Here is a 20,208-nt window from a genome sequence, read left to right as displayed (position 1 = left end):
GGAAAGTTTATGGAAACAATAGACAAAGCATTTAGAAAAGAAAGAAGGATATTCTTTTAGTTTATGTTTGCACATTATGTGATTGTTATTTTTGTTTTTGCTCGGCCTATGATTTATCCAGTTATTTTCATTGTGGTATTGTTACACAACTGGAAGATCTGAATACTTCCTGCTCCACTGCTTTGTCAGTGAACGACCCGTCAGGAAGTTTGACCATTCGAGGACACCGTAAACGTGACCGAATCCAGCCTACTGGCGACGAAAGAGATTCGCCGCCAAACGGTAAGTCGTCTGTTCTGACATACTTCTGCTCAGACCCTCAGTATTGCTTGAGACATATAGAAGAGTGAGTAAAGGGGGATGTCTTACAGCCTTCGTGCTGAAGGGGACGCGACAGTGTTGCGACGAAATAATTCAGTAATTTAACTGTCTCTTTGTAACGTTTTGTAAGATGGTCTACTTTCTGGTATTTTAGTTTGGCTACTTCTTTGCTTTCTTTATATCATTTCGCGTGGTTGCCTCTTCAGTGGAAAACGAGGATTGTTTAAATGAAAATCGTGCACAGTTCAAAGGTTACACACATTACGTTACGTAAGACGAGACATTCTCTGCGATGAAGGCAAAATCTCGGCTTTTCACACACTTTGCTTTAGTGAAAGTACCCTGCTAATTGCCGACCACACTGTAAAAATACTCACATACTGAAAAGTATGTATGTAGGCTATAACTGGGAAAATGTACTCAAAGTACCAAAAGTAAAAGTATTACTGCTATTCATGCATTAATGTAAAACAGGATTTTACTGATTTTTTAACCCTTTTGTATAGGACTGCAACTAATGATTGAACTTATAACAGAGCATCATATTTTATAATCACTTCATATGCTTTTCATGGAAAAATGTAATTTAATAATTAGTCACTTAAGTAGTCGTACAGTATAAATGTAATGAAGTAAAAAAATCCAATACAATACAATTTCCCTTTGAATTAAGGTGCAGTAGACAAATAAAGAAGCAGAAAAATGAAAATACAAATACTTCAAAATAATACTTAACCACAATAATTGAGTTAGTGTTCTACATTTCAACACTGTGAATTGCAAAACCACATGTATGTATGTATAACATATCATGTCTCATTGTTTGTGTATTTAAGCCACTCATGCACAACAATTTAATTGCTCATGAAGTATCCGGTGTGTGTGTTTGTGTGTACCAGTTCTTCCATTATGGAGAGAGAGGCCCTCTCAGCACTGTGTACCCCTGCTCTGGTGGTGGATGTGGACCAAGTGAAAAGAAATTCCCAGAGGATGATCGATCGCTGTCAGAAGCTGGGAGTCCAACTTCGACCTCACATGAAGACCCACAAAACCCTGTATGAACATAAACACTCTCACGCGCATACAATTCATCCATCGTCGTATGTAAAGGGGATGCTGATAAGCTTTGTGTCTGCGACTCTGTGTTCATGTCTAGTGAGTGTGCTGACATAATGACCGGTGGGTCACGGAGATGCATCGTGGTTTCCACACTGGCAGAGGCCTGTTTCTATGCAGACCATGGATTTGATGACATCCTCTATGCGTACTCTCTTCCCTTTGACAAGGTTCTGTGCCGACCGCTCACTCTAAGACTCATTCTACGTATGCATGTTTTGATTATGTAGTGGAGCCAGTGTGGATCCAAAAATTCCTTTGATATTTTGAGTGTGCTAAATGTACAGTGTTGTGCATTAAAGCGGATTATAGATTCAGATTATGGCAGATTATATTTTGACATGTCACAGTAGGAAAAGTTCAGGTGTAAATGCTTAAAATGAATAATGGCTGAATTTCATTTGATGACTCGCTGTAGACAAAGTCATTGTTAAGGTTATTGATTAAACCTTTTCTCACAGCTTAACTATGACAAGACAAAATTTCTGCTGTGCAAAAAAGCCTGTGCGCAAAGATAACGGAGGAGCTGCTCAATGAGGAATATCATTCAAATAACTCGATGGTTGTAAAACAGCTGCACCTGAAAAACAAAAGACTGAATGATAAATATGTTGAAGAACATTTTGCTGTTTTGTGGGTGAAGGTAAAATTCATAGTATGAATTATTTAAATATAAATATCAGCATGCTGGATGATGTGAATCACAAAAATCATAATAATTATCAGTCATTAATTACCTCTAACTTTTATATTTGTCTGACCTTATCTCCCAACCATACTTCACATACTAATTACACTAGTGTGTGTTTGTGTGTGTGTGTTTATAGGTGGAGCGCTGTGCAGCCCTGTCAGAAAGGCTGGATCTCTTCCAGGTTTTGGTGGATCATCCTCAGGCTCTTGAGCAGCTCAAAAAGAGACCGCTGAGAGATGGTCGGCTGTGGCACGTCTGGATGAAACTTGACTGTGGCAATGGGAGAGGTAAACATGCAGGGAGACCAGGACACAACTCATCATCAACCACTGAGCTGTGGAAGTCAGGCACTTACTGATCCTCTGGCTTCTCTTTGCCATAGCTGGTGTCCTGCACTCAGACCCTGAGGCGCTCAGACTGGCTCAGGCCATCACCCAGACGGAGGGTGTGGAGCTAATAGGAGTGTACGCTCACTGTGGGAACACCTATAACTGTAGAGGAGTGGAGCAAATACAGACTGTTGCCCAGGAAACCACCAGCTTGACTCTCAAGTTTATGGACAAGTATGACATTGAAAATATTTTTTAAAAAAACAAAGCAAAAAAAACAATCTCAAATTCATGGAGAGTTCAGTCGTATCACATGTAACCTGACAGAGAGAATGGTTAAAATACATGCAACATTTTATTTTTTATAAATTTCACTTGGTTTCCTTTTGACATCTGTGTTTTTTAATATAGTGGAAGTTTCTTTGTTTACAGAAGTCTAATTTTATTGCTGTGAATGTAGAAGAAAGTACTTTAAACCTGTAACACCTCAAAAGTGCAGTATTGGATTAACCCTACTTAAATTTCGTTTAACTACACTGTCAATGTTTTTTTCTTAGAGCAGCCCTGAGAAAAACTCTGTGGAACACACTTTATGCCACCTGCCCGACACCAATCAGCAGTCAGACAAAGCTGCCAAACAACTGACTGACTTAGCTGCTGAAGAGCTAAATAGTTCTTTTTCTCTGGAGTTGGTGTAGACCTAAGTAGAGCTTAAAGGATATTGAATATGGTCTTAATGTGGTGAACACAAACACAACTTAAGTTGAATGTTAATGTTGTTTCATGTCTACAGCAAGTGTAACAAAAGGAAACTGTTTGCCAACACCTTAGTCGAATTAACTTTTTAAAGTAATAATATGTTAGTGTTGAGTTTACAGCTTGTTGCCCTGTCCCCAACTGGCCTAAAATTTAGTTAATTCAGATTTGAAGTTGACAGTGTGATCACTGTCAATAAGGATTTTTTATAAAATTTTATCTTGATGTCTTGAATGATGTAACCTTCACTAGGTTTGTCTTTTGGGCAGACTGAAGGCTGTCGGCATCACGTGTAAATCCAGCATTGGTTCCACCCCTTCCTGTAGTCAACCCATCAAAGACATGGCGCAGCTCAATGAGGTGCATCCTGGAAACTATGCCTTCTATGGTGTGTGTATGAATGCGTAGTTGTAATTCTGTCATTGTACCAGTTCATTTAAGCTGAAAAAATTCATGCACAAATTCAGCAGTGATGATGTTGATGTTTTTTTTAGACGTACAGCAGTCTATGATTGGCTCGTGCAGTCTGGAGGATATAGCTGTGAAGGTTTTGACGAGAGTCATTGGACACTGCCCCCACAGGAACCAGCTCCTTATCGACTGTGGATGGTCTGGACTGAGGTATTTTTATCAGTATTTTTTACTCCATTTTGTATTTGCAGTGTAGACTTTACCTGCTATCCATTTTAAGCTGATGTAAACCTTGATAATGTGAATATACAGATACATTAACCAACTTTTTCAACTCACCACTTAATTGCTGATCTTTTATATCACCATTGCAGCTCTCAGTTGTTATCACCTTGGCCATAAACTTATTTTTGCTCTCAGTCTAGACGGAGCTGGAAAACTTCCCACTGGATATGCTGTGATCGAAGGACACCCGAACCTCAAGTAATGCTATCGACTGTGTCTTCAGTCTGACCATTAAATTTGGTTGAGACTGAGGTTCTGATGAAACATATTTTCCTACAGGTTGTTGTCTATGACCCAGGAGCATGGTAGAGTGGAGCCCATCTCAGGACCGCTGGACTACAGCAAATACCCCCTGGGCTCTATGCTCACACTGATCCCCTACCATGTTAGTACTATTTTTTTTAGTGTGAAGTGAAGTTTAATACTAAGTCAGTTTTATTATGGCATTTCATCTTATTTGACCCTCGCTTTGTTGATTTTTATAGTCCTGTGCAACTGCAGCGATGCATCCCGTGTACCATGTGCACTCTGAGGGCCGTCTGGTGGGGAAGTGGACACCGACACGCGGATGGTGATCAGGTGTCCTGCTCAATGTAAACATTAAATGAACTCTAGAAGAAGGACTCACTGTCACTTGTAGTTGATTGAGTTGAGCAGTAGTGAACTGCTGTGTTCATATATTATAACATTCATTATTAATATTCATGATTTATAAGTAAATGAAAACTTCAGGACTTTGTTGTCTCAAAATTTCATTAATAATATCTTTCAGTGTTTTGAAATGAGTCTGTATGTGAATGAAAATGAGCCTATGTGCAAAGACCAAGACAGCAACAAATGTTTTCCTTTCGGTATGTGGGCACTGACTGGAGGCTGAAAACAAAAAATAGTCGAGTATTCAGCTTCAGTTAGATTATTTTTATGTGCCAAGTTGATGCTGCAAAGTGCATGTGGCTGCTGCAGTTTCTTTAAAGAGCATGTGTTGAGATTCCTGTCCTCCTGACTTAAAAAAACTAAAACTTTTTGCAAAAACTATGTTGCCTACATATCTTTATTTTAACCTACATCTTTCAGAAGTGTTCCTTTTCCTGTTCTTGTTTTGTATACAATCTACAGTTTTAGTATGTCTCTAAATGTAACCGCATATATACACGATATCAAGAGTTGTTTTTAACAAGTAGTTTTTTCTGAGTAAATGAAATTACTAAAACATTTTTCGTCTCAGTTGTCATTTCTTATTTTCTCTTTATCAATAATACATTTGCAGATACTTTTCCAGCACATTTCTAGAACAAGAGTTATAATAACAGCAATGACAAGAAGAAGGGAATCAACATTTAAATTCCAACACTTAAGGCTAATCTCACTGTTATACTTATTTCAAACCATTACTATTCTTTATTTGAAGTAAATCATAAATCTGTTTCCGCGGTTTGAGGAACATGATTACGAATTGCATTATGGGAAATGTGGTTTTAACGAAGTTAACGTTCCGATTGGTCATCATATGACCTTTCACTTATCACGTGGTTTAAAAACAGCAGGATGGCGCGGAAAGTTGCTTCAGCATGCAATGTAGTTTTCAGTTTATGAGAGTTTTGTTTACATTTTCCGGCGATACTGACATTATCCGGTAAGTTACTGTAGTTCAGATACATTTGGTTGCTGTTTCACCTTTCTTTTTAAATATTCAGTGTTCATTGTTACCGACTGTGCACGGGGTTTCTCTACATCACACTGTCAGCTAACATTGTTTAGTTTAGTGACGTTACTCTGACCGAGAGAGCCACATCACACTGAACTTCTTGGCAAAGCATACAAAATAGAGAAGCCTGTGTGTCCTGTGTCTATAAGGTCCCGCCGAGTATTTAGCTTTTAATTCGCTGCTGCCGTGCTGTATGTTGTTTTCCCTTTAAGCCATGAGTGTGTTGGAGGTGAAGTTCATCGGTGATGGAGATGCTCTGGAGCACATCGTGGACAAACAGGAGGGTACGGACAGCAGCCACTTTACTTCTTCTGCTTCGTTGTTTCTGTTTATGAACATGCAGCCGACTGCTCTCTCTCTCTCTCTCTCTCTCTCTCTCTCTCTCTCTCTCTCTCTCTCTCTCTCTCTCTCTCTCTCTCTCTCTCTCTCTCTCTCTCTCTCACTGGCTGTGGACGTATGACACTAAGGTGTGCAGAGCAACACTGGATCTGTTCAGAAGATTGTAACGTTGAAGATCCCAGCTGGACGACGGGTCAGAGAGGATGCAGAACATGATGGGGATGAAAACGGACTGCTCGATGAGCAGAATTATGTCCAAGCTCTAGGAACTGACAACATAGGAGGTGAATGAGATAACTGTAATTTGTGACTACCTTTTGTAGTTACTATACCGTGCATATTTAACATCTACTCAGCCTCCTGCAAATAATGCAAAGCAATACCCAGCTACCATTTAGTATACTCTTAGTTACCAGTTTATTCACCCCCATTAATACTGATTGCAGTATTTTAACTTACCATATTTGCCTGAATAATCAAAGCTGGAATCAAAACACCAGCTTCAGTTCCTCCTGGTACACCCTGAGTTAGCACAAGGCCGCCGTGCTTTCTGCTGCTAAACGTATCAAAAATATCATTTTAAGTTGTTACACTGAATTGCTTTTATTTTGGTTTTACAGAAGATGAAGAGGGTATGTCCAGGGTGGCTGGATCCTCCATTTTCACCTTTCAGAAAGTCAAACGTGGACACAGCATGGCTCAGACTGGTAAGAGCCTCCATTCTCTTGTGTCATGGTGTCAGCTGCATTTAACAGATGATTATTAACATTTGATTTTCAGGATATTACATGCTTTGTTTTTGTGTTCTTATAAATAGCAAGTGAGTTGGCTCGGACTCCCGGGAAAAGCGTGACCTTCAGTGCGAGCCCCATCATTGAACCCTGCACTCCCACCCGAACAGGCCGCAGTGAGTTCAGTACATTTTTTGGTGTTTTTGGGTCCATTTACATGCAACTAAGTCCTTTCTCTCTGTCTCTCTCTGACTAGACCACAGAGGTGAAAGCAGGACACCGCAGAGGGTGAGACTTGAATAAATTTGTTTACTTGACTTCAGATGTTGCCATTTTTTTAAATGAAGTGCTTCAGTGTCAGAGGTGCTTGTCTTCTCAGTGTAACCTCTGCTTTTTGCTTTTTATATGACAGAGGAAGAAGGTTCAGTTTGTCTCTACAACACCCCACAGGCTCCGGAAGAGAATGACAAGTGAGTTTCACGTGTTAAAATTATGTCATTTCTCCAGTGTTCATGGTGGATAAAGTTAGACCTGGTATGGTCTAAAACCCTTTGATACTTTCAGCTCCAAGCCTCCGGTCAGACAGCGATAGCGAGCTGTCACCATCAGACTCTGGGGAGGACGAAGATGAAGACGGAGAGGAGGAGGAGCAGAAAGTAACGAAAGAAGACAGAGAGAACTCAAAGACTCCAAAAACACCCAGTAAAGGTTTATCTGCAGCTCTTTACAAGACTCCTGCCAAGAAGAGCAAGAACACCCCTGAGCCCCTCGGTCAACCCAGTATGGTCGAGGAGTATTTTGAAGCTCACGGCAACTCAAAGGTCTTGACATCAGACCGCACCCTGGAGCGATTACGAACCCCTAAGCTCGACAGGGTCAGTATATAACAAGCAGCGTTCTAAATGTATTTAATGATCTCAGTTCCAGTGTTATTGACACGTATCCTCATTTTGTGTTGGCAGGAGACTTTGGTTCAGCTTTTAGAAGGAAAGCCATCCTGCTACTCAAAAGAGATCCAGCAGCTCCACAGCAAACACACAAAGCACTTTAGCAAATGGATGTTACAGTTACAGTGCGTGTTTTTCCTTATTCCATGCTTATTTGTGATGTTTTAAAGTTTGTACAAGACAGAATGTGTCTGTGTGTTTATGTAGGTTGGGATTCAGTGTGCTGGTCTACGGTCTGGGCAGCAAAAAAGCTCTGCTGGAGGACTTTCGTGTGTCTCACTTGGCTCAAGAAGTCCACCTTGTGGTCAATGGATTCTTCCCCTCCATCACCCTTAAATCAGTCAGTATACACATGATCTGAGCCCCTCTGAATTTAATGTGGGTACACGGTGGGAAATGATCTTAAGACTCAGTTAAAGTACACATCTTAAAAGCATTTTTTATAAATGTGGCCCCTGGTGTCCAGCTGTTTTTAGAAAATCGTCCTGTGAAATGGAACAATATGTTTATGATCCAGTTTAAAGATTTAAAGGAAAACACTGGGAATATTTATAAAGGCTGGGAAAATTACAAAAGCCCGATTTTGTTTTTTCCTTTCATTATCAAACTATACCTTCATTGCAGATCTGTAATGCTCTGACATGTGAGGTTCTGGAGCACCAGGGAAGTTTCAGGACAACCTCAGACCAGATCCAGTACATTACTCAGACCCTTAAAGACAGTGAGTATGTCAGTTAATTGTCTCTGTCTTAAGCTTATTTGATTCAAATTTTACAATTCCAGCATGTCCTCGCAGGCCCAGAGCTCCATGTGTACCTGCTAATCCATAATATCGACGGACTGATGCTGCGAGGAGAGAAGACCCAGAGTGCGTTGGGGCAGCTGGCTTCCCTGCCCAACTTGCACTTGGTGGCTTCCATAGACCACATAAACGCTCCACTGGGTGGGTATTTGTCAGTATGTTTGTACTGCCATGTTATTTAAATTGAATTGAATCCCTGTAGCTGAATCTTCCCCATGTCTTTCCCAGTGTGGGACCAGTTTCAGCAGAGCCAGTTTAACTGGTTGTGGTGGGAGTGTGTGACGTTCCAGCACTATGCAGAGGAGACGTCGTATGAAAACTCTCTCCTGGTGCAGCAGACAGGCGCTCTCGCTCTGTCCTCCCTTACACACGTTTTGCGCAGCTTGACACCCAATGCAAGGTACCATAAGCTCTTTGATGTTGTCAACTGTTAAGCAAACGGGTTGTTCATGGTTCTACATTCTTCTTTTTACAGAGGAATTTTCAAACTACTGGTGAAATTTCAGCTGGAAAACAAAGATAATCCTTCATACACAGGTACGCGCATACAAATTTTCCACCAAAACGTGACTGTTTTGCTTTATGATTTTAATGTTTTATTATCGATGTGTGCAGGATTGTCATTCCAAGATTTCTACCAGCGATGTCGAGAGGCGTTCTTGGTGAACTCTGACCTCACACTTAGGACTCAGCTGACTGAGTTCAGAGACCACAAACTGATACGCACACGCAAGGTGGAGTCCTATTTCACTTCAGAATTCACTACTCTAATTCAGCACCATGACTCTCTGCAGCTCCCAGTGTCTCTCGCTTACATTTATCCCCATGATTCTCCAGGGTGTAGATGGAGTGGAGTACTTGATGGTCGCTGTGGATGCGAGCACACTGATGGATTTCCTGGAGAACGAGGAGGGTGACTGAGAAGAAAAAAAACTTTCGACATATGTCACTTATAATTCATTGACTGACTTCACAAGCAAATAGATAATTGGGTTGAAACAGTCACTATATAGACAAAAGTATTCAGACAGGGGCTGTTTTTCCTTATTAATCTCTATGAATTGAGCAGTTGATGTAAAGTTCAAGTGTACCAATACTCTTGTCTATATTGTGTATGCCATAAAGGCCCAGTTAATATCAGATTAGCATAAGACCTGAGCCTGCACAGTTTAAATTAAGGGTTCAGATCCAAGTATTGGTGGAATATTGACTTGTCACGTGAATGAATGAATGTCATGAATGTCTGGTTGTAGCACTGTGACATTTTGTTTCGATGTATACTTGTTATCAGCTGATGTATAATTAAAATCAGCACTTGGAGTTAATGTATTGTAATTTAATCTCTTTACTTGCAGAAATATATTCAAATTTAACAAAACATACATTCTTTTGTTCTTACAAGGCAGGTAGGTAGGCTGCTATTTAAAAAAAAAAAAAAAGAAAGCCAAGGAAATTATTTTGAAAAAAAAAAAGTGAAAGTAGTCAGTGAGGTTACATCACAACATCATGCATAATTCAATTAGAAGGTGATGGGTAAAATAGGGTTTGTTGGCATCACAGTGTGCAATAAGTGGATGGAGCTTCTAGGTCTAAAAAGTGAAGCCAATACAGCTTGCATTTTTGTAAATTATGGTCCCATTTAAAATAGACCATAAAGATGGCTATTCTTTGGCTCCACTGTCACTGACAAGTTCCTACGTGTGTTCTCAGTCAGATCTGATGAGGATAGAGATGTAGCAATACATATTCTCCCTCAGCTCCACCCTCTTGCCCAAATTTGGTCACCTCTGGTTCCAAAAAAAAAAAAAAACCCAGAAATGTTGACAGCTATAATGTCGAACTCAAGGTTTCAAAATAATAGTCCACAAACCAATGTGTGACATAATGCTGGGTTTACACTTGATTGGGATGCTGTTTCTGATTTCCAAAGAATGACTTGGGTTAGGGCACGGTGGTGCAGTGGTTAGCACTGTCGCCTCATAGCAAGAGGGTTCCAGGTTCGAATCCCGGTCTGGGCCCTTCTATGTGGAGTTTGCATGTTCTCCCTGTGCCTGCGTGGGTTTTCTCCGGGTACTCCGGCTTCCTCCCACAATACCAAAAACATGCACATTAGGTTAATTGGCTACTCTAAATTGCCCCTAGGTGTGAGTGTGAGACAGACGTCTTTGTGTGTTGGCCCTGCGATTGACTGGCGACCAGTCCAGGGTGTACCCCGCCTCTCGCCCGTAGTCAGCTGGGATAGGCTCCAGCTCCCCCGCGTGATGGATAAGCGGTATAGAAAATGGATGGATGGACTTGGGTTAGACATGGAAAGAGGAGGGAGGGAGAGTTTTGGCCCTGAGTGCATGCTATGAAATATTTCAGTGTTGGATGTCAGCAGTTTTCTGTGTCTGCAGTGAATTGTTGAGCGCTTCGGAGTCCACTGTGAAAGTCTGGAGTCTGTTCTGAGTAGCTGTGTGTACAACTTGAAGCTCCTCTTCATCCAAGTCCCTCAGCAGCAGCAGAACTGCGTCGAGAGTGTGTGTCTGAAAAGTGATCAATAGAAATGTTCCATGTTTTGAAGTATACTGCAACAGTTTGAGTTAAAGGGGGAGCATTGTTCAAACATCAGAAAATACCTTTTTTGGCGGTGGTTTGTTCTCTCTGGTTGATGGGGAGGACAGAGATGGAAACTTGTCTCTGGAAAGCGGCTTCATCCCCAACTCTTCCCTGATTTTGCTAAAAACAAAAGAAGGTTGTGTTGTTGTTAAGATGCATGCATTGGTCTGACAGGCTGTTTTCAGCCATAGCTTGTTCTACTTGACGTCAATCCACAAGAATTACTTGGTTTCCTCCATGTTGTAGTTGAGCGGGTCATTCTCTGTCTCTCCATCTTGAAGCCCATTGGAGGAAAGCTGGTTTTGGAGACTACCTGGTGGGGTGGTGACCTCTTCACCCTCTGTGAGAGCTAATGCAATCTCATCCTCTGTCACCACTGCACTCACATAAACACAACACATCATACACATAGTGTGTTTCATGACAGAAATTTGATTTGATTTCACTCCGTTATCTGATAATTCTTTTCAAGTTTGTGTTGCATCCACATAGGACACTCTGCTTCACATAAATAACAAACAAACACAGCACTACAACACGTATTAATCCAAAATTAGTCTGTTCAGTTGAGCCAGTGGGACTCTAGATCTTATGTTTGATGGCACAAGCTGATTTCCTTCAAACAAAATGAGAGGCATTAGATGTAATATTACTGTCCAGAGACAGCATGTATACAGGTATACTTGAAAACACTTATTATTTCTTGTGTCTTCTCTGTATTGAAAGGTGCAGTTTTTTCACACCACTACACTAAGATGTTCACATGATACTGATGAATACAAGGAACATCTTTAGTGCATAACAAAGAACAATTTGTGTAGAACAATTTGAAAACTTCACCATAAATGTATTTGGAATATGAGTTTTACATTTGTCTGCGTAGAGCTGATGTGAGCTGACACTGTGAACTCACATAGCAAGCTCAGCATTTTAGCTAACCCTCACTCTCCTTTCCTACGACATACCAAAGCTATGCAGGATTTTGCTCCAGCTCAACACGATCGTGTGAATGCTTTTGTTCAAAGTCTTTTTTTCTAAAATGAAACGACTGCACCCTCACCTTGGTTGTCGAGCTTCTGCAGGCGAGGCAGGCAGCGCAGTACAGTGAGGCGATACCTGCTGGAGTCATTTCCACAACAAGGGTTCTCTGCCAACCAGAGAACTCTGAGACGTGTCAATGGACGCAGATGGGAGAGCTCAGAGAGGGAGGGAATCATGTTCCTCCTCAGGTAGAGCTCACACAGAGACAGGCAGCCAGACAGAGGAGAGAGAGATGAGATGTTGTTGACGCTACAAAGGGAGAAAAGGAAAAACACCCCTACGTCTTTGATCATCTCAAATGTTTCTAGTGTAACAGCATCACATCAATGCTAACAGTCACATGGCTCTGTGTGTGAACGTGTCAGTGTGAAAGAGACAGCAAAATAGACCAACCTAAGTGTAAGCACCTCAATGTGGGCCATTTGAGAGAAAATTGAAATCTGAAAAGACAGAGTTCAAGGGAACACTTATATTACTGCATCAACACACGTGTATAACTTCAAATGAAACAATAAAAATAAGAGTAAAAAAGTAAATGAAATCGGCGTCAGCGCATATATGATGTCCGACTACTCACGTCAGTCAGGTTGCATCCCCTGCAAAAATGAATTACAAAGTAACATTAGAGATACACAAAAGAAGCTGTGCCGTCAGCCTCGACCATCAGCACGTAAGCCAACCAAAAGAATTACTGTTTAAATTTACACTTACCAACAGTTCAGTTTCTTCACGCTTTCCAAGTCGGAGGCCTTGGCCTTAGCGAGAACCAATTTCCGTGTTAGCTTCATGGCATATCAACTAAGATATGTGTTATAAAGATATTTTAAAGCACTATATGATCACAAACAACAAAGGCTGCATTGTAACAGACTAAATGGACAAACATTTCAACTCATCTGGGATGTTGTCGTCCACCATATAAATACGCATGCGCGTATCCACTAAGCGTCCTTAGTTACAGTCATTTCCTGTATAATTCCTGTATAACTATTTTGTTCAATAATCGCGCACGCGAGAATTAATAAATGCAACAGCAATGCTACTGCTTGGCAAAATTACTTACTATTTCATAAGACTTATAAGAGTAGTTTAATTTTTATGTAGTTAAAAAAAAAACAAAAGAACTCAAAGTCCCATAATGCAACGATAGGGTAAATCGCGCCTGCGCGGTAAGCAATCCCTCTTTGGACCTACGTCTCCACTGAAACGATGGTGAGCCGAGAATGTCCCCTTTCTAATCCATGTCAATCTGACATTTGCAGTGCTATAAATGATATAATCATATATTTGGATGCTTTGTCGTGTCCTTTGTTGTTAGACCTAAGTGGTATTTATGAAGCTTTTGCGATTTTGTCAACGGCAAAAACGATGTTTTCATGTCCTGTTGAGACAGAAATGGCTGCCACAACTGCTATACACACTGAGTTCAAGAACCGGGCAGACTAGTCACATTGACTCGCAGCTGGCTGTTTAATTAAAAATTCCGTACAATTTTGGAGCACCCGCAATTTTTCACTAATGCGAAGAGGTACGGCTCGTACCTTAATAGAAGTAGTCGTTGGCTCACATGATCCAGTGTTGTTTAACTGGTGTACGTGAGCTACATGGCTAGCATGATAAGAGGAGGCTAGTTCAGGCTGTCTGGTTATGCCAGTGACAGGAGCTCATTCACCCCGGTTCTATTGGTTATTTTAGCTCACTGAAATAAAAAGTGTGTTGAATACTTTATGAAACAATGTTTTTCCACCCATACACTCGTGTTGAATTTTATTCTTAGAATTTTATTGGCTCTGTGTAAGGATTTATCTGGTGTATTAGAGCCCCTAAAAGGTTACAGCTCTACCTCACCCCTCTAGTAACAATGCTAACTGAAAATTAAGTAGCAGACATGTCAGTCACATACTTAACCAGTATATCAGAATTGGTTAATACTTAAAACTTTGCATTAAAACTGTACATTGTATTATGTGTCTTAATGTGTGCTCATGTTGTCCACAGGCCAAGCGCACCAAGAAGGTGGGGATCGTTGGTAAATATGGCACGCGTTATGGCGCGTCGCTGAGGAAGATGGTGAAGAAAATTGAAATCAGCCAGCATGCAAAATACACCTGCTCTTTCTGTGGCAAGGTGAGGACAATTCTAGGAAACACCTTAAGTCTGTGCTGATACTAATTTACATTGTTGTTTGGAAAGCTGTTTTTTTTTTTATTAACAGTTAATCATGTGCTTTATTTATATTTGCAGACCAAGATGAAGAGGAGGGCTGTTGGTATCTGGCACTGTGGGTCCTGCAGGAAGACAGTGGCTGGTGGCGCCTGGACGTACAAGTATGTTTTGTTGTTTCTGTTTTGCTTTGCAGTAATTCTGTCAACCAGAATCTGTTGGAAACGCAATCATCCAAACTAAGATTGTTGTTGTGGATAGGTTTGTATCCAGTATCAGAAGTGATTTTATTTTGAGGAGTGCGTCTTCTGCTGCACCCAAGGATTCCACTTTTTTTTTGCCACAGCCATACAACTTGTTTTCACAGATAGCTTGATGTAATTTTATATTTCAGTATTGTTTAAAGCTTCAAATGCTATCACTGTTATATACATGTAATATTAGCGATTCATCTGTTGAATTTGTATAGGCAATATTAATTTTGGCTCATCAGGGGCCCTTTTCCCTACTCTGTCTACATCAGTCTTACACATCTAGACTGCAGTATGTAGCCTGATATTTACTAAACATTTGAAACATTTACTCAAGAATTTAATTAGCCCACTAAAAAGCTGGTCGATATTTCCAATATTAACCTCCCAAGGGCTCCAGACAAGAACCTTGTTCTCAACTTTTTAGGCTAGGCTTTGTGACTATAACACATGACCCAGCATCTGGCTTCTCTGGAGCAGCTGCCACATTTTTCACTTTAGAAGCTGGAGGTAAACAGTGACAAGCTGGAGAAGAGTATATTCATTCAAGCATAGGAAAGTTTCACATCAGTGCCTGTGGTGAGAACTGTAATTCATCCAGTGGATTGCCTGAAACTAGTCATGGCCTTGCTAAGCCACAAATATGCATTTGTAATTAAAGTGGTTTTTCTAGCCACCTACTGGAGTTCAGTAATAATAATAGATTAATTTGCATAACTGCAAGTGGCTGCAACACAAATATTTCTTGACACTTTGTTTGAGGAAAGAGCTTGCATTGAATCAATAACCTTCTCTGGTCATAGATATGTGGAATCTCAGGTTGTGGAAGTATTCATTATAATACATCCACTGAGTATGATTTTCTTTTGTCTTTTGCAGCACAACTTCTGCTGTCACTGTCAAGTCTGCAATCAGGAGACTGAAGGAGTTGAAGGACCAGTAAACCAAGTGCGATGATCACTGGTGGATTTGGGACTTTGTTTTCTATAATTTAACCGACCTGGACATGGCCTCAACATCCAAAAATAAAGCGGTCTGGAGCGGAATTCTTTGTTTGTGTTTTTGTACCTCTGTTAAATGTAGTAGTGAAATCTAAACTTGTGGGCCTTAACTACAAGATTATGTCTCACCAAATCTGTGAGAAAGTTTCACCATCAGAAGTAGTGCAGCTGTCCTAACACATTAGTAGGTGTAATGGTGCTACAGCATAAGAAAGGTGCTATCTTGGCCTCACTTTTCCTGGCATTAAACAACTGCACTGGTTTCTTTTAGATCAGGCATCTCAAACTTTGTTGCAGGTTTTTGTGCCAACCAACCAAGAGCACACCGTTTGACCAATCAACTGTCTGAAGACGGAGATCAGTTGTTTAAATGAGTCAAGTCTGGTGTGCTGCTACTTGGTTGGAAAGAAAACCTGCAGCCACACCGGCCCTCCTGTGGACCAGTTTGAGATGCCTGTTTTAGATGATTAGATATGCATGGGCTTTGACTCCAATAAAGGCATTGGGTGGTGTATTTTTAATACCCCACAGTTTCCTCTGCTGGTTGATAAAATTATTTATTTGAACAGCCCAGTAATGCACCATATGCTTGTTGAAATTATAAATGGGCATTTGGGACACTGGTTCTGCAGAGCTTCAATGTGACATATGTATAATATAATACAGACCCTTTACAGCAGATGTTTTGATTTGCTAGACACGGATGTAATGGCTGTATTCCAACTACAGTTTCTCGACTCTACCTATTGTACATGCTCTCTTGTGGTAATGAGCACACCTAAATGTCACTGCAGTGACCGGTCTATTAACACTATAAGGAGTCAATATAGTGCCATACAGACTATGCTGCAGAGTGCTGTCATTTTAATGTGCTTGAGATGCTTTAAGTAGACCAGAACAAAACCAGTTAAGGTTCTGTGTGTCATTGATGGCACTTGCTGAACTAATTTGAAATGTTGTAAGAATCAGAATTGACTTTATTAGCTAAGTATGTGAATACATGAGGAATTTTGCTTCAGTTTTAAGTTGCTCCCAGTGTTTTTTTAAGAACAGAAAGATAGAAGGACATGTGGCTTGAAAACAAGGACAATGAGGCTAAACAAAGATACATACAGTATGTAGGTATAAAAAAGTAGGTGTGTATAAAGGAAGTTGTTAAGCATCATACTTGGTATAGAGTCATTTTGAATTCATTTATGTATTTCAGTGCATTGTACACAATTTTTTCAAGCTCGCAAATTCTCTTTTATCCTTGTAAAAACCAATGACCAAAAACGTGTGTATCTATATACAAGTTGAGTGTTTGAAATGCAAATGGTATGATAGGTTATATACATGAGGAGAGCAGTTATGTACATTGAATGCATATGTGTGTATACAACCCACAGGACACGTATTTGACAGATACTACCAATATGAAGCGCACACACAAACAACAAGTTGCATTAAGACAAATTTAAGAAAGCAACTCAGAGACCATATGTAGGCCTGTTACTCTATATTATATTATATCTATACTCTCAACCCCTTAGGTTTATGAGTAACAATAAGACTGAAACATGTCCCATCGTCTACAATATTATATAAAACAGAAGACAGTATGAGAAATTGAAGCCCCGAAAAGTTGGTTTAAAAGTCATTTTGCAACTGCATTGAATGTCCATGACATAAGTTTAAAGACGAAGACACACCAAAACTGGCTACTTGTTTATGCAGTGTTTTACACAGAATGTATCGTATTAACAAGTATATAATGGGCAGTCGTGGATCAGCGGTTAGGGTGTCGGACCCGTACCGGTGGATATGGCTGAGGTACCCTTGAGCAAGGTACCTAACCCCCACTGCTCCCCGGGCGCTGCACGCGGTCGCCCACTGCCCCGGGTTTGCTGTGTGTGTGTGCACGTCACTTGGGTGGGTTAAATGCAGAGAACGAATTTCGTTGGAGTGAGTTCCCTCCAATGACAAGATATGTCACTTTCTTTCATACTGAATGTACTAAGAAACACGAATCCAGAAAACTGAAGATGGCATCATTGTAAAAGCATTGTAACACCGACCGTGTCCACCAGGGGGCGCAGAGTGTATTGTAACACCGACCGTGTCCACCAGGCGGCGCAGAGTGGCCTCTATTCAATAGAGTCAAGAAACAAGTATGGCGGCGTCCAGTGTTTTCAAACCGGGGTTGTTCAAACACAAAGTTGCAGTAGTGACGGGTGGCGGGACCGGCATCGGGAAAGCCATCTCCGCGGAGCTGCTGGAGCTGGGTGAGTGATCCGGTGTGTAGGCTCAACAGAAATGATTATATCACAGTCTGAAACGAACAGTAGCTGACTAACAACAAGAGCCAAGTGAACTTCGACACAGATAGAAGTGCTGTTTAAACATGTCAGACCACTGAAGGCCTTGAAATTTACACTTTTTAAATGCTGTGAAGACACGACGTTTGGTTACTGCTATCTAGAAGCATGTGATTTACAGTGCGTGGAAATAAAATCCCCAATACGTGACAGAATCTGATAAGTCACACAAACTGGTGCAACACCTCGATGAAGTCGGTTTACCTTTGGATGTCTTCACCCACTGAGTGCGCCATGCACATGGAATGCGACGTACAAAATACATTCACTCACGGGGATAAATAAATGAATTCTGATTCTGATCAACTATTTTGTCTTCAGGTTGCAATGTGGTGATCTCCAGTAGAAATGCAGAGAGGTTGGAGGCAGCAGCTCAGCAGATGAGACAAAAAATCCCTTCCTCCAGCCCTGCATGTGTCACTCCTATAAAGTGTAACATCCGAAACCAGGATGAGGTGGGCCTACACACACCTTCACCCTGTGAGACTGTTTCGTATTGTCGGGGCGGGATCTCCTGTTGTCATCATGACATCTTGTTTTGATTCCCTGTGCGACAGGTGAAGACCCTTGTGTCGTCAGTGTTGAAGCAGTACGGTAAGATAGACTTCTTGGTGAACAATGGAGGAGGACAGTTCACCAGCCCAGCAGAGCACATGTCCTCTAAAGGCTGGAAAGCTGTGATAGACACCAACCTGACTGGAACCTTCCACTGCTGCCAGGAAGGTAAGATGCAGACGGCTAACACATGTTCAGTGTGTGTTTGCTGAAATGCTCAGTGTGACTCTGTTGCTCTTCTGTCCAATCACAGTCTACACTTCGTGGATGAAACAGCATGGAGGTGTGATCGTGAACATCATCGCTGACATGTGGAAAGGCTTCCCAGGGATGGCGTAAGCAGCACCAACGACCAACTCAACACACAAATTCACAGTTCACTCACTCTCTTCCTGTTGGTAGAAACACTACATGTGCTCTTCCTGACAGCCACACAGGAGCAGCGAGGGCAGCAGTGGACAACTTGACAAAGAGTCTGGCCATCGAGTGGGCAGCCTCAGGAGTCCGAGTCAACTCTGTTGCACCTGTAAGTACAGGTCATGAGTTAAGGTGCAGTTGGCGTTGGAGGTCATTAATTGTGTAGTCATTTCAAGTCTGTGCATTTGTCTCACTGCAGGGCACAATCTTTTCCAAAACTGCAATGGAGAACTACAAGGAGTTTGGGTCAAGTCTCTTTAAGATGTCTGTTCCGTTTAGCCCTGCAAAGAGGCTGGGAGTACCAGAAGAGGTGTGTAACTATGTAGTGACACCACCAATACCTCAAGGAAAGGCACTCAAAGCAGCTTTGTAATATTTAGTCTTTTAAATATGCATTGCATTGTTCTGGGAAGTAAAACACAAGCAAAATGATATAAAAATACTGACAGTATTTGTTTTTTTCAGAAAAATGTCCTATTCAGTTGTTTAATTAATATCACATTCAACTGTACGATAATGGGAAGTCCAAAACCCCTCACTGCAGCGAGTGTCACGCGATACTAAGAAATGTTTTCTTGGAAGACAAGCCACGGCACATAGTATATACATAATACACAGAGTAAGGGAAGGACAGTGGGTGTCATGAGGCAGGCAGTCATGCCCTTTTAAATAGAAAACACTTTAAGAGAAATTGATATAGAGTGTGTATTGTGTGTGTGTGTATTGTGCTGTTGAGACTGTTTGGATTGGTTTACTGTGTGTTTGTGTCCAGGTGTCATCTGCAGTGTGCTTCCTGCTCTCTCCTGCTGCATCGTACATCTCTGGAGCCACTCTGAGGGTTGATGCAGGACAGAGTCTGTACCATTCGATGTGGGAGATACCGAGTATGTACATCTTACTAACACATCCACACTGCAGTCTTCATAATATACTGAATTTCTGTGGTGTTGTTGTTGTTTTCGTTTTCAGACCACAGTGCGTGGCCTGAAGCTCCAGAAGGGGAGAACCTGAATGCTCTGAATGACCTGCTCAAGCCACAAAGCAAGCTCTAATTCCTTTTTGTGGCCAGCTAGCATTATGGACATATACAGCTGTACAGGCATCTCAAGTACTGTCAAAGCAACATGACACCATGATGGTCTTATGATGATGTGATTTATTATGAAAATCATGTAAATCATTGTGTGTAATTAATAGAAACCCAAGTGTCAGATTAGTTTCTTGCATGATGAGATGTGGTATAATCTGCTAGAATATGTGTAATTATTTTTCCCAATGAATTTGTAAGCCTGTGAATAAACATAAAGTGTTCTTAAACACAATTACTACCTGAATCTTTTCAAATAGAAGCAAACATCAGAAATGACAACAAACACTGATAAAAAAACACAT

At 41.0% G+C, this 20,208-nt stretch overlaps 5 protein-coding genes across 9 annotated transcripts; 4 read left to right on the top strand and 1 right to left on the bottom strand.

The window, feature by feature from the left end:
- The first annotated feature begins 133 nt into the window (after positions 1-133).
- On the top strand, positions 134-5,108 carry zgc:162816 (uncharacterized protein LOC571260 homolog). 3 transcript variants are annotated; one of them, XM_046409592.1, is made up of 10 exons: positions 134-282; positions 1,221-1,376; positions 1,478-1,607; positions 2,265-2,415; positions 2,511-2,691; positions 3,483-3,601; positions 3,708-3,834; positions 4,045-4,107; positions 4,189-4,294; positions 4,395-5,108. In XM_046409592.1, the coding sequence occupies exons 2-10, from the start codon at positions 1,231-1,233 to the stop codon at positions 4,482-4,484; spliced, it is 1,113 nt and encodes a 370-aa protein (XP_046265548.1). In that variant the 5' UTR covers positions 134-282; positions 1,221-1,230; the 3' UTR covers positions 4,485-5,108. The 3 variants fall into 3 exon arrangements, with proteins under 3 accessions (XP_046265548.1, XP_046265549.1, XP_046265551.1); XM_046409593.1 differs by lacking the exon at positions 134-282 and adding an exon at positions 293-417; XM_046409595.1 differs by lacking the exon at positions 134-282 and adding an exon at positions 443-572.
- A 275-nt stretch (positions 5,109-5,383) lies between these two features.
- Positions 5,384-9,671, top strand: orc2 (origin recognition complex, subunit 2). Its single transcript, XM_046408907.1, has 16 exons — positions 5,384-5,542; positions 5,827-5,898; positions 6,082-6,237; positions 6,574-6,660; positions 6,771-6,860; positions 6,941-6,972; positions 7,097-7,154; positions 7,249-7,559; positions 7,647-7,756; positions 7,839-7,971; positions 8,256-8,352; positions 8,428-8,574; positions 8,662-8,833; positions 8,909-8,970; positions 9,049-9,167; positions 9,271-9,671. The coding sequence occupies exons 2-16, from the start codon at positions 5,829-5,831 to the stop codon at positions 9,352-9,354; spliced, it is 1,728 nt and encodes a 575-aa protein (XP_046264863.1). The 5' UTR covers positions 5,384-5,542; positions 5,827-5,828; the 3' UTR covers positions 9,355-9,671.
- An 83-nt stretch (positions 9,672-9,754) lies between these two features.
- On the bottom strand, positions 9,755-13,934 carry cfap410 (cilia and flagella associated protein 410). 3 transcript variants are annotated; one of them, XM_046408910.1, is made up of 9 exons: positions 13,614-13,934; positions 12,784-12,870; positions 12,650-12,668; positions 12,466-12,512; positions 12,092-12,321; positions 11,257-11,407; positions 11,052-11,151; positions 10,738-10,958; positions 9,755-10,378 (listed from the first exon to the last, which is right to left on the bottom strand). In XM_046408910.1, the coding sequence occupies exons 2-8, from the start codon at positions 12,858-12,860 to the stop codon at positions 10,794-10,796; spliced, it is 789 nt and encodes a 262-aa protein (XP_046264866.1). In that variant the 5' UTR covers positions 12,861-12,870; positions 13,614-13,934; the 3' UTR covers positions 9,755-10,378; positions 10,738-10,793. The 3 variants fall into 3 exon arrangements, with proteins under 3 accessions (XP_046264866.1, XP_046264865.1, XP_046264864.1); XM_046408909.1 differs by lacking the exon at positions 13,614-13,934 and adding an exon at positions 12,957-13,095; XM_046408908.1 differs by lacking the exon at positions 13,614-13,934 and having other exon boundaries at positions 12,784-13,025.
- Positions 13,155-15,532, top strand: rpl37a (ribosomal protein L37a). The gene is made up of 4 exons (XM_046408911.1): positions 13,155-13,284; positions 14,071-14,199; positions 14,317-14,399; positions 15,366-15,532. Exons 1-4 carry the CDS (start codon positions 13,282-13,284, stop codon positions 15,427-15,429), a joined length of 279 nt encoding a protein of 92 aa, XP_046264867.1. The 5' UTR covers positions 13,155-13,281; the 3' UTR covers positions 15,430-15,532.
- A 2,059-nt stretch (positions 15,533-17,591) lies between these two features.
- pecr (peroxisomal trans-2-enoyl-CoA reductase) lies at positions 17,592-20,138 on the top strand. The gene is made up of 8 exons (XM_046408605.1): positions 17,592-17,751; positions 18,166-18,299; positions 18,402-18,567; positions 18,653-18,734; positions 18,829-18,925; positions 19,016-19,126; positions 19,589-19,700; positions 19,786-20,138. The coding sequence occupies exons 1-8, from the start codon at positions 17,640-17,642 to the stop codon at positions 19,866-19,868; spliced, it is 897 nt and encodes a 298-aa protein (XP_046264561.1). The 5' UTR covers positions 17,592-17,639; the 3' UTR covers positions 19,869-20,138.
- The last annotated feature ends 70 nt before the right edge of the window (positions 20,139-20,208 follow it).

This window comes from Scatophagus argus, chromosome 13 (genome assembly GCF_020382885.2).
Source record: "Scatophagus argus isolate fScaArg1 chromosome 13, fScaArg1.pri, whole genome shotgun sequence".
Classification (NCBI taxonomy): Eukaryota; Metazoa; Chordata; class Actinopteri; family Scatophagidae; genus Scatophagus; species Scatophagus argus.
This window is presented reverse-complemented; position numbering and strand designations above follow the sequence as displayed.